The following is a 13,080-nucleotide window of genomic DNA, read 5'->3' as shown; positions in this document are numbered from 1 at the left end:
GTCTCCCTGGAGCCTTCTCCAGGCTGAAACAACCCCAACTATCTCAGCCCGTCTTCAGAGAAGAGGTGCTCCAGCCCTCCGATCATCGTGTGGCCCTGTTCTGGATTCAGTCCCAACAGGTCCACGTCCTTCTAATGTTAGGGACCTCAGAACTGAATGCAGTGCTCCAGGTGGAGTCTCACAAGAGCAGAGCAGGAGAGGAGAATCACCTCCCTTGACCTGCTGGTCACACTACAAAATAACTAAAAAATAGTAATTGTCACCACTATCTAACAAGCATCTAGAGGTGGGGCATTTCTGTTAGAGTACATACACTGACTCCAGCTTTGGAGCCTAAGATTTTCCTGCTGGGCAAGTTACCAGGGTTCTGCCAGAGGATTTAGAACTCTATTCCAGCCTACTTTCACCCACAAATATGTTCCTCAGGTAGCCTTGTACAAGACACTACCCATGTCCCAGGTTCCCACCCATAAATGCAGTGAAGCTGGGAGTAAAAGTGTTGGAAAGTGCTGGGAGGTGCATGGGTGCCTTACACGTACTTGTGTATGAAACATGTGGAGATGTTGTTTTAACACTGGGCTTCACAATCACCAGGTATTTCTGAACGTATACCTATATATATATATGTACACACCTACACACAACAAGTCAATATGTGTGGTTTTCTCTGGTACACATTTGTGTTGTTCCAGGACAGGAACAGCGCTACGGGATTACTGAAGTGATCCACTGACAGTGGCAGAAGATTCCTCAGAAGGAGATGCCATTATCAATTTACTGTTATCAATTTACCTTTGCCCTTCAAAGGGGAAAAGAAAACAATAATACAGCTCAGTATCTCTTTCCTGTGTGTAAGCTGCTATGAAGACACTGCTTGATTAGATCTGCCTGGAAAAGCAAGACCAACTTCACGTTGTTTTCCATCACATGAAGAATTCCATTCCTGGCAGTTAACTTTGGCACTTAATGCTTACAGGATGAGGTGCAGCACCAGTAGCATCTAGTGCGCTAATCATAGGCAGAAAATACCCTCAAGCTCTGGGCAGAACATTACAGACAGAAAGTTGGGGGTTTTACTCAAACTTTATCTATCCTGGTTAGTTTCCACTTGTGTTTTGTTTTGGTTGTTGTTGTTGTTAATAAAACCCCTTTTCTTTTCCTTATGAGAATCCGGAAAATTTAGAAACAATATTTTTAATTCCTTTAAAAGGCATGATTCTGTTTAACTAACTTTTTGAAAAGAAAATGCTTTCAATTTTACTAGTTTCTATATTGAGGCAGTTCCAGTTTCTCTGTAAACGGCAACATTTTAGTGCTTTTCAGTCTCCAGTGTTCTCGAGACCTTGGACAAACGGCAGGTGAAAGTATTTTCTCCCTTAGCACATTCTCCCCGCCGTTCCCCGGGGCTGGGGCAGCGCTGTCCCTGTGCACTGTCCGGCTGGTGGCTCGCCCTAGGGCCTCACCTAACAGCGCGGTTGGGCGCCTCGCCCCACTTTCGCGGGATTCCTCTGGGAGGCCCTACCCCATTGCACCATGCTGCCGTCTCGGTGATGCCGCCCAGCCCCTGACTCAGACCGCACGTGTGGCCAGGGGACGGCTGTGCACAAACTTCGTTTCTTCACGAAGAAACGAGTATCTCCAGCGACGCATTTGTGGCCGTGGTGGTGCCACCTTGACGGCCGGGGTGCCCCTGCGGGGAGGGTCACACGGGGAGAGGGCGGGACGCCGTGTCACAGGTCCCCTGTGACAGAGGGGGCGTGGGTCACGCACGCTGTTCGGCACTCGGCACTCCTTGCGGGAGCGGGCGGCCACCAGCAGCCCCGGGAGCGGAGCGCTGACAGCCCCGCGGTCCGCGGCGGGGGCAGGGGTGTGCGGAGCCCGCGCTGCTTGCTGCCTGCGGCGCCGCCCTCCCCGTGCCCGCCCCGCCGGGGCCGCCCCGCGGCAGACGGAGGGAGGGAGGACGGGCGCGGCCGGCGAGGCAGCCGGCGAGCCCCGGGCGGGCGGTGCGGGAGCATGGCCCCGGCGGGGCGGCTGTGCTGTGCCGCGCTGCTCTGCGGCGCGCTCAGCCTCTGCAGCCTGCGGGCCGCGCCGCGGCAGCCCGACACCCTCTACATGTGGATCGACGCCCAGCAAGCGCGGGTCCTCATCGGTAAGTGGGGCCGCTTCCCCCGAGCGGCGGGCGGGAGCCCAGAGCGGAGCCCAGCCCGGCGGGGCTGCCGGCCATCGCGCCACTTTGCCTTCCGCAGGCTTCGAGGAGGATATTCTGATCGTGTCCGAGGGGAAGATGGCCCCGTTCACCCACGACTTCAGGAAAGCCCAGCAGAGGATGCCCGCCATCCCCGTCGGCATCCACGCCATGAACTTCACCTGGCAGGCAACAGGACGGGTAGGTGTCGAGATGGGGCCGCTGTAAAGCCGGGCAGGTGTTTCGGCTTTGGAATAGTGGCGGAAAGCCCCTCCGAAGCGTGCGCGGACGGCCCTGGGTGTGGATCACCGGCCGTCGTGCCCCTCGCCGGCCCCGCTGGGCATCGCCTCCATCCCAGCGGGGCGCCGGAGCACGGGCGGGCTCGGGGAGCAGCGAGAAACCGGCCGGATGGCTGGGAAAGTGCGCTGGATACGGGGTTGTAAGGTGCGTGGGAGAGTCGGATGTCTCGGGCCCTGGAGAACCTGCAGGCTGGTGGCACGCGAGCCAGAGTTCACCTGGAAGACCCCAGTTGCCTGTACTTGTCATAAAATTTCATATCGGACTGTAGTTACGGGGATGCAGTTTTCTTTCCACTTTCTTTGGCTTATGGACATACACTAGAGGTTATTCATTGCTCTCTATGTGCTAAATGTGCAGGCTTAATTTGTAGTTCTGGTAAATAATAATTCTCTTCTGTAGACTTCATTTTATCAAGTTAAGTTCCAAACCATGTAAATCTGCCGTGTATTGAGTCCTTTGGATTCTTTTGTGAAAAAGTAAGAATTTGTGACATATTTTCATGAAGAAACATATGCATGATTTGACACACTGACAACATATGTTGAATTTGCATAAAGCTGAAAGTTGTTAGCATACATTATCATGGATACAAAAAAAATCATGGTGACATAAAAACCATGGATAAAATTAATTCATTTTTACAATACCGAGCATTGATTTTATACAATAAAGAACTTGTTAGTGATTAAGCAATATTTACATCTAATTACTCGGTGAAAATTGGTTGTATAATTCAGCTAATTGCAGTTTTACAAATTTGGTTGTGGTTTTGGTTGTTTGAAAATACTCTTTCTAGCTGCAGAATTTGTTTGGCATTGTCTGAGGTGTTGTCCGAGGCCTTGCAATTTTTGCTGTCCTCACAAAGCCTCTGAGTTTAGGAAATGCTTCATCTCCTCCTGTAGAGAGAGGGCGGAATGTGGAGAGACAAAATTTGCTCAACAAAGGCTAAGTGACTTGCTCAAGGTCTTTGGCGTTCCTATCCAGCTTTACAGAGAAAACAACTTTATACGCCAAGAGTTGGCATTTAGGTACCTAGAAATAATGAGTGTTTTTTGGGATTGTATTTCCTGCTCCATTTCTCTGCCAGCTTCAGTTGATGTTCATGATGTTCAAAACTAGCTCTTTTTGGAAAGGGCAATCGAGGTGTTAGACTGAACCCTGTTCTTCTTCTCTTGTATTTCTTTCTTGTGCTCTCCTATCTCTCCTTTGCTACCTACAAGTAGGTCATTTGGAAAGATGGTTCTAACACTGATGTCTGTGAGAAGACTCACAGGCTTAAAGACAGTATAGGCAAATGTTCTGCTTAATGCAACTTGCAGGACAAAATACCTTCTGAGCAGTAGCAAAGCTGTTTAATCCATTAGTCCTCTTCCTATTTTCTGAATTACTGAATTCCTCATAGACAGAGCATAATTACTAAGTGAAATACCTAAATGGTTAAATTAACATTGTGTTTCTCCAGAATTTCCAATATTTTATGAGAGGAAGAAATGAGTGCAGTTTTACTTTTTTTTCCCAATGTTCTATTTTAGTTTTAAGTATACACGTTCTTAAAGTTTCCATTGACACATCCAGGAAAGTGCTAAATACTTGCTACCTTTATTACCTATACTTTTTTATGGAAATTTTTAAGTCAGGGAAGAGGAAATGGGAAGTGGAAGTGAGGGGAGAGGAGGAGAGAAGAGAAGAAGAGGAAAAGAAGGGAAAAGGGGAAAGAGGAACAAGAAAGGAAGAAGGAAAAGGAATAGAAACTAGTCCTTTTTGAAAGAAGAAAGACATTTGAGATGCTGAAGTACTAGCCTGCTTTCTGTAAAACAGCTGTTGACTAACATACAGTTGCCTCCTGTTTGGTAAAACTGAATATTTCTTCCGTGAGTCTTCTGCCTTAGATACCTCTTAACCTCGTATCCCACTTGAAATTTGAAGATGTTTCTCTGGGGTTGCAAGGTTTTAGTGGCTCTCAGTAGCCTTTAGGAATGACTAGCCTCTTTTTGGATCTATAGATAGACTTCTGAGTAGGTACAGGAGATCCTGTCTATGGCATTACATAGTTCCTAGCCCTGATATCAACAAGATGAGGGAGTGAGAGAGCAGCTGAGTGAGTGTCTGGCAGCTAGACAAGATCAACCCACCACACCTGGGATCTCCAACAGGGCACCTTGCATCCTGTTTACACCTGTGGAAAGTGGGTACAAATATCATGTGGGTAGATTCCATCTACCTGCTCCTGGGACAAATAATGATCCAAGTTCTAGGCGAGTAAAAAACCAACCCAGGGAGTGGCAATGCTTCTCAGTCTTGCATTGCTGAATATTCTATTTCAAAAATGTCTGCTGAAAGGCACATTGTAAGGACTAGGTTATACCCGTATTCTGTGTAAACTGAAGCGGTAAAAACCTTCTGCATTTGGATACTATGTTTCTGATACAGTGGCCTCTGTGTCCCAGATACATTTTATGTGAGAAAGATTTTGTATGATAAACAATTAAAACCATTTTCTCTAGAAAACATTAACCAAAGAAAAGCATTAGTTGCTTTTAGTTCATAGTCCATTACTTCTAATTAATTATTAGAAAATATAAAAGGAACCCCAAAATTTAAGGATCTGAAGGTACTGAAAATAATTTTTGCTAGTGCAGTCAGGATGAGCCAGGGGTTACAAAAAGGTTAAAATACTGCAAAATGGGATTGTCATGTTTTTATGCACTTTATGCTTTTGCCTATGAATTTCAACTAAGATCGCAGATGTTATATTCTCTTTAGAAAAAAAAAAGTAATCTGGTAAAATTGACAAAGATTGCTCCTTGATTTAAAAGGTTTAAAAAAGCAAAAATTAGTGTTAATATATGATATACAATAGGCATCTCTGTAACCACTAGAGCTCACTGGTGTGCTTCTTGCTCTTATTCCTAATGGTGATGTTGTCATCTGCAGAAGATTGAGCTTATAAACTTTCCAGTGAGACCTTATCATGCTGACTAATGCTGTGGCATGTTTCACTGTGCCCACCAGTGGAAGGTACCGAAGATTGCAGTGATAACATCATCTCTACAGCATTTAGGAACTTATGACAGGTATTTAAGCTCCAAATCCACAAACCCCAGTATGTATGCTCAATTTCCAGTGAGAGTTCTGACAGCAATACAATGAAGTTCACATGTGAGTGAGCATTGGTGGGAGAGAACCATATTAAAAAAAAAAAGTTGATTAGTACTCAGTGACAGAGCAGCAGCCAGGTTGATTTTAATAGACAAGGGGTAAAAAAAGAAACCAAAAAGCAAATTGGAATTTTTGTTCTGTAACAGTCACTGGTCTGATCCACAGAAACAGTCAGTCTGGGCTACAACCTGCCCATGCTGCTTTCTTCCTTTCAGGTATGAGAGAAGTATTTGAGGTCAAATGAATTATTGTAACAGCTCACTTCCCAGTCTCCACTGTTATGAGTACCCCACAACTCCTCTCCTGGTGCATGGTTGAATGCATGCCCACGATGTGGCATCTGAAATAACTCTCAAAGAGTAATTGATAACGTTGAGTAAAAAAAAAAAGATGCCCAGCTCTCAGAAAAAGGGGATATACGTCATCAGTGCATTTTTTAGTATTGTTTCTATATTGTAATGAACAGCTCCTGGAGGCTAATTCTGACCTCAGCATGTGACCATCAACACTGAATAGCTCAGCTGAGTTTTCTGGAATTGGCTTATATGGCTGAGGTGTAGCCTGACCGCGAAGGTAAAATGGAATATCCAGCTATGCCAGGAGAATATTTGTTTCCTGCCCAGAGAAAAGCTAACAGATCAGTTTTAAGGCATTAGTGATGCAATAGGGTGTTCCATTCAAACATGGCTATTTCCCTGATGAACTGAAAGAAACGAAAAAATATTGAATTTCAAAACATGTAATTGTTCAAAGGAAACTTTTCTTCAAAGAAACTGCTGAACTTTTTGTAAATATCTTATACATACCCAGTGATGACAGTGATGCTTTTCAGTTTAAAAAATGTCTCATATGCAAAATTTAAGGTTTTTTTCCCCAGCAAAAGTATGGCTGTTCTCAAATTTGGTCAAAGTAATTGCATAAACTCACGCTCTTGGGATTTACAGTAGTACCTTCACTGTGGTTTCCCATCACCAGACAAGGGAAATACTTTGTTTTCTGAGCTCTGTACCAAAATTTCCATGTGGAATGTGAAGATGTTTACATATTGTGAGCATGATTTTTAGACAGGGAGTTCTCATATCAAGAGCACAGCACCAAACCTTTAATATTTAGATTCTGCTCAGCTGTGGTATTTTGCATCTCTGTGTTGTAGACATGCCACCAGGGATCAAAGTAATACTGTGGTGATCCCACTTTCTTAGTAAAGCAGGCATGTGCCAGCCATCTGTTCTATCTGCTGATAGAAAACAGCAGTAAAGTTTCTCAAAGTTTTGCCAAGAAGAAAAGGGGGAGGGATTTATTGCTCAGCAGAGATGAGTTACAAAGCACCTTGTAGTGTAACCTACATCTGGGTTCCATAGTAATTTACATGATATATGTGTAAACTACACAATTATTCTTTTTACACAGCAGTGTAAAGCTGTGTTAAGTAAACCATTCTTTAAGATTTTCATTGTTTATCCTTTCTATAAATATTCTGATACAGTTTTAGCAAAAAAAACCCATAGAGTAATAAATATTTTCACTACTTTTACGGTAGTGGCTGCAATGTACAACATAACTGTTGAAAAGCATTGGAACTAACAAGGACACCCCAAGCTTCAAGACTGTATTTTGTGAAAATGTACAGATTTCGCTCCCTGTGTTACTAACAGCTTTCCTGAAATATAAATCCAGGCTGTGTTGCTTTCCTCTTCTTTGCGGAAGTGAAAATGTTTTCTGTCAACATCACCTCTGTTTTAACAGACAGTTTCACAGGTATGTTCTTAGTGGTCTAAAGTTAATGCCATTACAAGTAATGCCACTGAGTAAAAAGTAAGAGCTAACTAGAAGAATTTTTCATGTATTTAACAACATCTGTTGCTTTCCAAAGAGGTTTTTTTGGGTAGCTACAAGAATGACTGACTTGCTTTTAGCCAAGTAAATTACGTACATACAAAGCAAATGTAAGAAACCACACTTTTCCGAGGGTATGCAGATATGTAAGGAATATGATGCTACCCAGAGCTTTCAAAACTGATATGTAGTAGATATTTGCATGACATTGAACAGAGTTTTCAGAACTGTATACCTTAGCTCAGAACAATGAGTTCCTGATTAATATTTTTAAAGCTTTCAAGAAAATGCATCACAAAATATCTTTTATTTTACCTCCCTGTGGCTTTACACTTGGTTTGCCAGGGTTTGTTCTTCTTTTATTTTCCTTTTTGTGTACAAATTCCACCTTTTGAAAGATGCTATTTTACTTGCATTAGTTTCTTTTATTCTGCTGTTCTACCATATTGGATTTTTTTCGTTATGCTGGGAGGTTGTTGCTTGCTTATTTGCTTTTTAACTCTTTGTTTGTGGCCAAGCTCTTCACTATATCAAACTGTAGCCCAGACATGGTGGAAATGTAATACCTCCCTCTACAGGCTGGCAGGGCTCTGCCTGCTGCAGCCCCCGGAGGCTGTTGGCCTTCTTTGTCACAAGGGCACATTGCTGCTTCCTCGTCAACTTGGTGTCCACTGGGATCTCCAGGCAGTTTTCTACTAAGCTGCTTTCCAGCTGGTCAGCCCCCAGCATATACTGGTGCCTTGGATTGTTCCTCCTCAGGTGCAGGTTATTGCACTTCCCTTTGATGAACCTCATGAGGTTCCTCTCTGTCCATTCCTCCATCCTGTAGAGGTCCCTCTGGATGGCAGCAGGACCTTCTAGTGTATCAGTCACTCCTCCCAGTCTTGTACCATCTACAAAATTTTGAGGGTGCACTCTGTCACAAAGTCCAGGTTATTAATGGAAACATTAAACAGTATGAGACCTAGTATCAACCCCGAGGTACACCACTAGCAGTTGGCCTCCAACTGGAGCAGTCCACCTTTCTTATGTAATGCCAATTCCTTGCTTCTTCTGTGGGAATGTTGTGGGAGACAGTGCTGAAGGCCTTACTTAAGTCAAGGTCCACAAAAGCCACTGGTCTCCTCTCTCAAGCTAGCTATTAACAAAAAATGAGCCAGCCAGGAATAAAAAACTGAGACTGGCTTGTACAAGCACAGTAAAGCAGCAAACCAAAATCTGCTTCAAAAGGAAGGAATACAGATAAAGCAAATACATACTGTTGTACAGAGGCACTAGAAGACTTTATCCAGCTATGATACCTGAAATCCACCATAGTATGTGGATTCATAGTCTGTTCGTAGAACACCTTAGCAATGGCTTGCAAAGCTTTGGGGTGGATTTTTTTTCAGCCAAACAGCAAGAAGACGCCTGGATTTTTTTGCATGGAGAATGAAAGTTTGCTTTGTTTTGCAACCAACTGGTGGAGTCCATCTTGTTTGACTATACAAGGAAAAGTGGGCAATTACCTTGAGCTACTTCAGCACTTGCTGCCATCACAGCCAAATACTTCAGTAAATAACTTGACAACCAAACCCTGCTTTCAGACCTGGTCCCACAGATCCTCCAAAGTTACCCCTTTGCCTGGATAAACAGCTAGTTAAACCCACCTGATCCTAAAGGAAATAAATATGACTGACATCAGACCTGGCAGTCTCCCAGCCTAAGGTTTTGGCCCATCACCAGGGAAAACAAACTCCCCAAACAGCAGCCCACTAATGAGAAGATCTGTCTCCAGCTCTGAAGCACAGAAACCAGTAGCAAGGGCCACAGAGGCAGCCTGTGCAATGATTGCTGGCCAGAGGAGGAGAGGGCAGGCTCTTAGACCATCCTGACCATCAGAGAATGAGTTCAGAGCCTTCAGTACTGTGTTTATGAACCTATTTTTCCTCAGACCACATGGAAGACATGGAGAGATCACAGCTTGTTGATGAGCAGAAGATAGGCTCTCCCTATAATGTTTTCTCCTTGCCCTCAACTTGCAAATATGTGAATATTGATACAGCCAGTAAGAATCTGACACTTAAAACCGCATAGGCCACTGAACACTTTCAGTAAGGAATGCAAGTACCAACTTCAACCTGTTCCGTTTAAACTGCAGTAAACACTGCTTTCATTTTTCCAAGTTTGAGCCTTGGCCAGTTCTCTTCCTTGCAGATACTCTGGGAAGTAAATTGAACTGTTGAAATGGAGTCCATTTGAGTAATTGGGTTGAAACAAATTTATTTTTCCCTCTTGAAGCCACAGATACATGCAGTTGCTGCAAGCAGCTGTGTGCCTGCAGTGTTCCTTGCAGGGACTGTCAGGGAGAACAGGCAGGTTGTACAGCAGAGCACATCTGTCATCTGTCAGAGAGGAAGGAGAGGCAAAATACAGTTACCTGGGTCTGTAATCACAAGCAACCAATGACATGCATAGCCATATTAAGAGCTGGGAAATAATTTGCCAGCAGGGCATATTGGCAGTTGCCTTGGTTGATTTGTTTGTTTGTTTGTTTGTTTATGCTGGTGCTTTTTTTAATCTCCTTCCTTCCAGTTTTTCAAAGGAACATCTATTTAGATAGCACAGACGTGATTGAGTTTCTGTACTGGCAAAAGAGCACAGCTGAAAGCTTGTGACCCAACAGGTTGCCTCCCTCTGGTATTAGATACAGAGTAGAGAAGCTTATACTGTCTCTTACAGGCAGAAATTAGAAGCCTTCATCACATCAAGAGCCACATGGGTTTCACATTTATACTTGACATAACAGCAACTTTCTTTGATGGGACAAAGTCTGTATCTTATCCTGCCTGGTGACAGAGTTCACATTTGAATTGTATCGGTGTGAATACCCTGCTTAATTTATGGACCCTTTTCAGTTGTCCTGCCAAACATTTACAGTCAAATAAACTTCATAATTTTTTTAGTGTCATGATGACACTATTACTTTCATTCTGTGATTCTATGAGTTGAAACCTGACAGTAGAATTACAAGATTTAAAACATTTCTAAGTGTGTAACATCTTTATATAATACTTTTATTCATCCAAAAATAGTGTTTTTCTCATCTTGTAAATATAATCAAGCAGTATAAATTCATTAAAATAAATTACTGAGAAATATTTAAAAGGATGAGTAATCTGAAAGTTTACTGCCAGGAGGAATGGTGACATGGAGGCACAGAGCTCACCATCTCTGCAAATTATTGTAAATTCTCTTATTACTCCACCTCTTCCCAGCCCCAACACCTCAACACAAACTTCCGTCTGTAGGTTTATATTGATTTATATATTCTTGTTCCTCTCTGCAAAGACTGAGGTAATTGCAGTGAAGTCTTTCCCCTTTGTGGTTTAGAGCAGGTGATGGAGCATACCCAGATTCTTCAGGATTTCTTCCCTTCCCCAGTCCAGAGGTCTCATGAAGAGCGGGAAGCAGAAAGCCAGTTTTGTGAGAGATGAAAAGAAAGGGATGGCCGTTGCCTTCTGTGAACGTGGTATTGTGAGATTCTTCCCTCTCTGATTCCTTTATAACCATTTTCCGTTTAAACAGAAGAAAATCCCCAAACTAATCCTCTCTGCACAGAAGAGAGTTGTGCCAGTCTCCTGCTCAGACTCTGTCTGGTTATTCCACTCAGGAGAGAGGAAGGTGGAGGAAAGAGCCAGTCTGCAGGAACTCCCCTAAGCATGATGAGGCATAGAAAGGAGGGCTGGAGCTTTTCTTAATCTGAGCAGAATTGCTTGAAGTGATACTCAATTATGAGAGTTTCCAACACTGTTTTGCACATTATTATTATGCCTTGACATCAAATCTGGTTTTTCTTACCCCAGGCACATTCACAGGACAGTTTACTTCAAATGCATAAGCATCTATCTGATGATAATCAAGCAGCAGAGATGTTTACGGGAAGCTTGCTTTTCATCTCTGATTGTAGGCTTCCAGATAAGTCAGATTTTAGTAATGCTATACACAGATTAGTTCCTGTGGTAGAGTCTAAGTTATATTTCTGGCAAGCACAAGATGAGCTACTAACTACTCTCAAAGCACAGAGAATATCTGAGAACATTTCTTTGAAAAAGCAAAGCCTTGGATTAAAGTTGAACAACCTGCATGTTGGAAATTCAACTATTAACTAAACACACATTTCAGTATATCATGGAAAGTGGATGTTTTAACTGAGATGCATTGTTCCCCTGTTGTCTTGCAGATGTATGTTATAGCCTACATATAAATCATAATTTTTCTGAAAACAGACTTCTATTACTTTAAAAATCTGCATTTGAAATATATGTGGATATTTGCATAAGACCAGCACGGTTTGGGCTTGACATTTTTTTTCCATACATATTTCCCCAAAAAACATTTCTAATGAATCTTGTGGTCAGCAAGTTGTGGCATTGCAGTTTATGCCACCCTTAATACATATGTATTCCAGTATTAATACAATTGAAAGGTTGCAGCAACAAACTATTACATTAAGGTAGTTGGCCTTCATGTGGAAGCATATTTTCCCCTAACCTCTGCGTGTCTTGTACTACACAGCTTGCAACCAAGTGCTTATTGTGAATCTGCGTATTAAGGTGTCCAGGTTGACTGAAAGAGCCAAATTTTCAAAGATTACTCTACATTTATAACAGCCATTCACTCTGAGGAAATCTGCAGAAGCAGTTCTTTGGTTGTATAAGATTCACAGTTGCAAAAGAAGCTGCATTGAGTTATGTCTCGTATATGAGAATTAGTATGGCTTGTGTTCTTAATGAGGTTTTAATGTCCTGTAAACCAGAGTTAAGTCTGTACATACAGCATTATTCACTGGTATTTCCTGGTTTCTGACTGTTTAACTGGGTGCCATAAGACTTCTTGAAACTTTTTATTAAACAAGTGGGTTTTGTATAGCATTTCCTCTATTTCCTTAAGAAAAAAAGCAGGTAGAAAGGTTAGGAAGAAAAGCTACTTTGTTCCTCAGAGATTTAAGTTTGAAAATAGTTGCATGTTGCATGAACTGAATGCAGCGTGTCTCTGCACTTAGAGTGGAGCGGAGACTGAATCTCCGTCCCCACACCACCGGGGAGGGTGTGGGAGAGCCCCTTGTCTAAACAGAGCCGGAGAGAGCTGGTTATGTGGCACCCTCCTCAGCTGCAGCCTCCTGAGCTGTACCTGCTGCACAGTCCTTCTCTGGTACATTGTAGGAGATCCACAGGAGGGAGCCCTTTGCTGGGTGCACCACCCTGATGGCAAAGGCTGTTGGAATGTTGGGCTCACTTGGTTCAGGGTCCATGTTCCAGTGCGGTTTGCTTGAGCACCTCATGGGCAAAAGCAGCAGAGCATGGGCCTTGCTTTTGCACCAGAGCAGCAGCATCCTTAGCTGAGACAAGTCATATCCTGACCAGTGGATTTCCTCACTGGGAGACTGTATGTATGGTTGCTATGGTCACAAAAGCCTCCTGGTGCAGCATCCTTGTCCAATCTGTTCCGTAAGACTCTGTATGACATTTTTCTAAGACGTGGCAAGAAAGCCACTTGAAAACAGATGGGCAGCCTATTCTCAATTCAGCTGCCCAGCACACCTATGTGGCCTGCCACAT

The 13,080-nt window shown here is 43.3% G+C and overlaps 1 protein-coding gene across 2 annotated transcripts in view; it reads left to right on the top strand.

The window, feature by feature from the left end:
• The first annotated feature begins 1,968 nt into the window (after positions 1–1,968).
• Positions 1,969–13,080, top strand: part of WIF1 (WNT inhibitory factor 1) — a 44,346-nt gene continuing 33,234 nt past the window's right edge. The window contains exons 1-2 of one of the 2 annotated variants that reach the window (XM_032689390.1): positions 1,969–2,149; positions 2,247–2,386. In XM_032689390.1, coding sequence (XP_032545281.1) covers positions 2,014–2,149; positions 2,247–2,386 — 276 coding nt within the window. In that variant the 5' untranslated portion in view covers positions 1,969–2,013. The remainder of the gene's footprint in view (positions 2,150–2,246; positions 2,387–13,080) is intronic. The other variant, XM_032689391.1, reaches the window with a different exon arrangement.

This window comes from Chiroxiphia lanceolata, chromosome 5 (assembly GCF_009829145.1).
Source record: "Chiroxiphia lanceolata isolate bChiLan1 chromosome 5, bChiLan1.pri, whole genome shotgun sequence".
Classification (NCBI taxonomy): Eukaryota; Metazoa; Chordata; class Aves; order Passeriformes; family Pipridae; genus Chiroxiphia; species Chiroxiphia lanceolata.
Note: the sequence above shows the minus strand (reverse complement) of the source record. Positions and strands in the feature narration are given on the sequence as shown.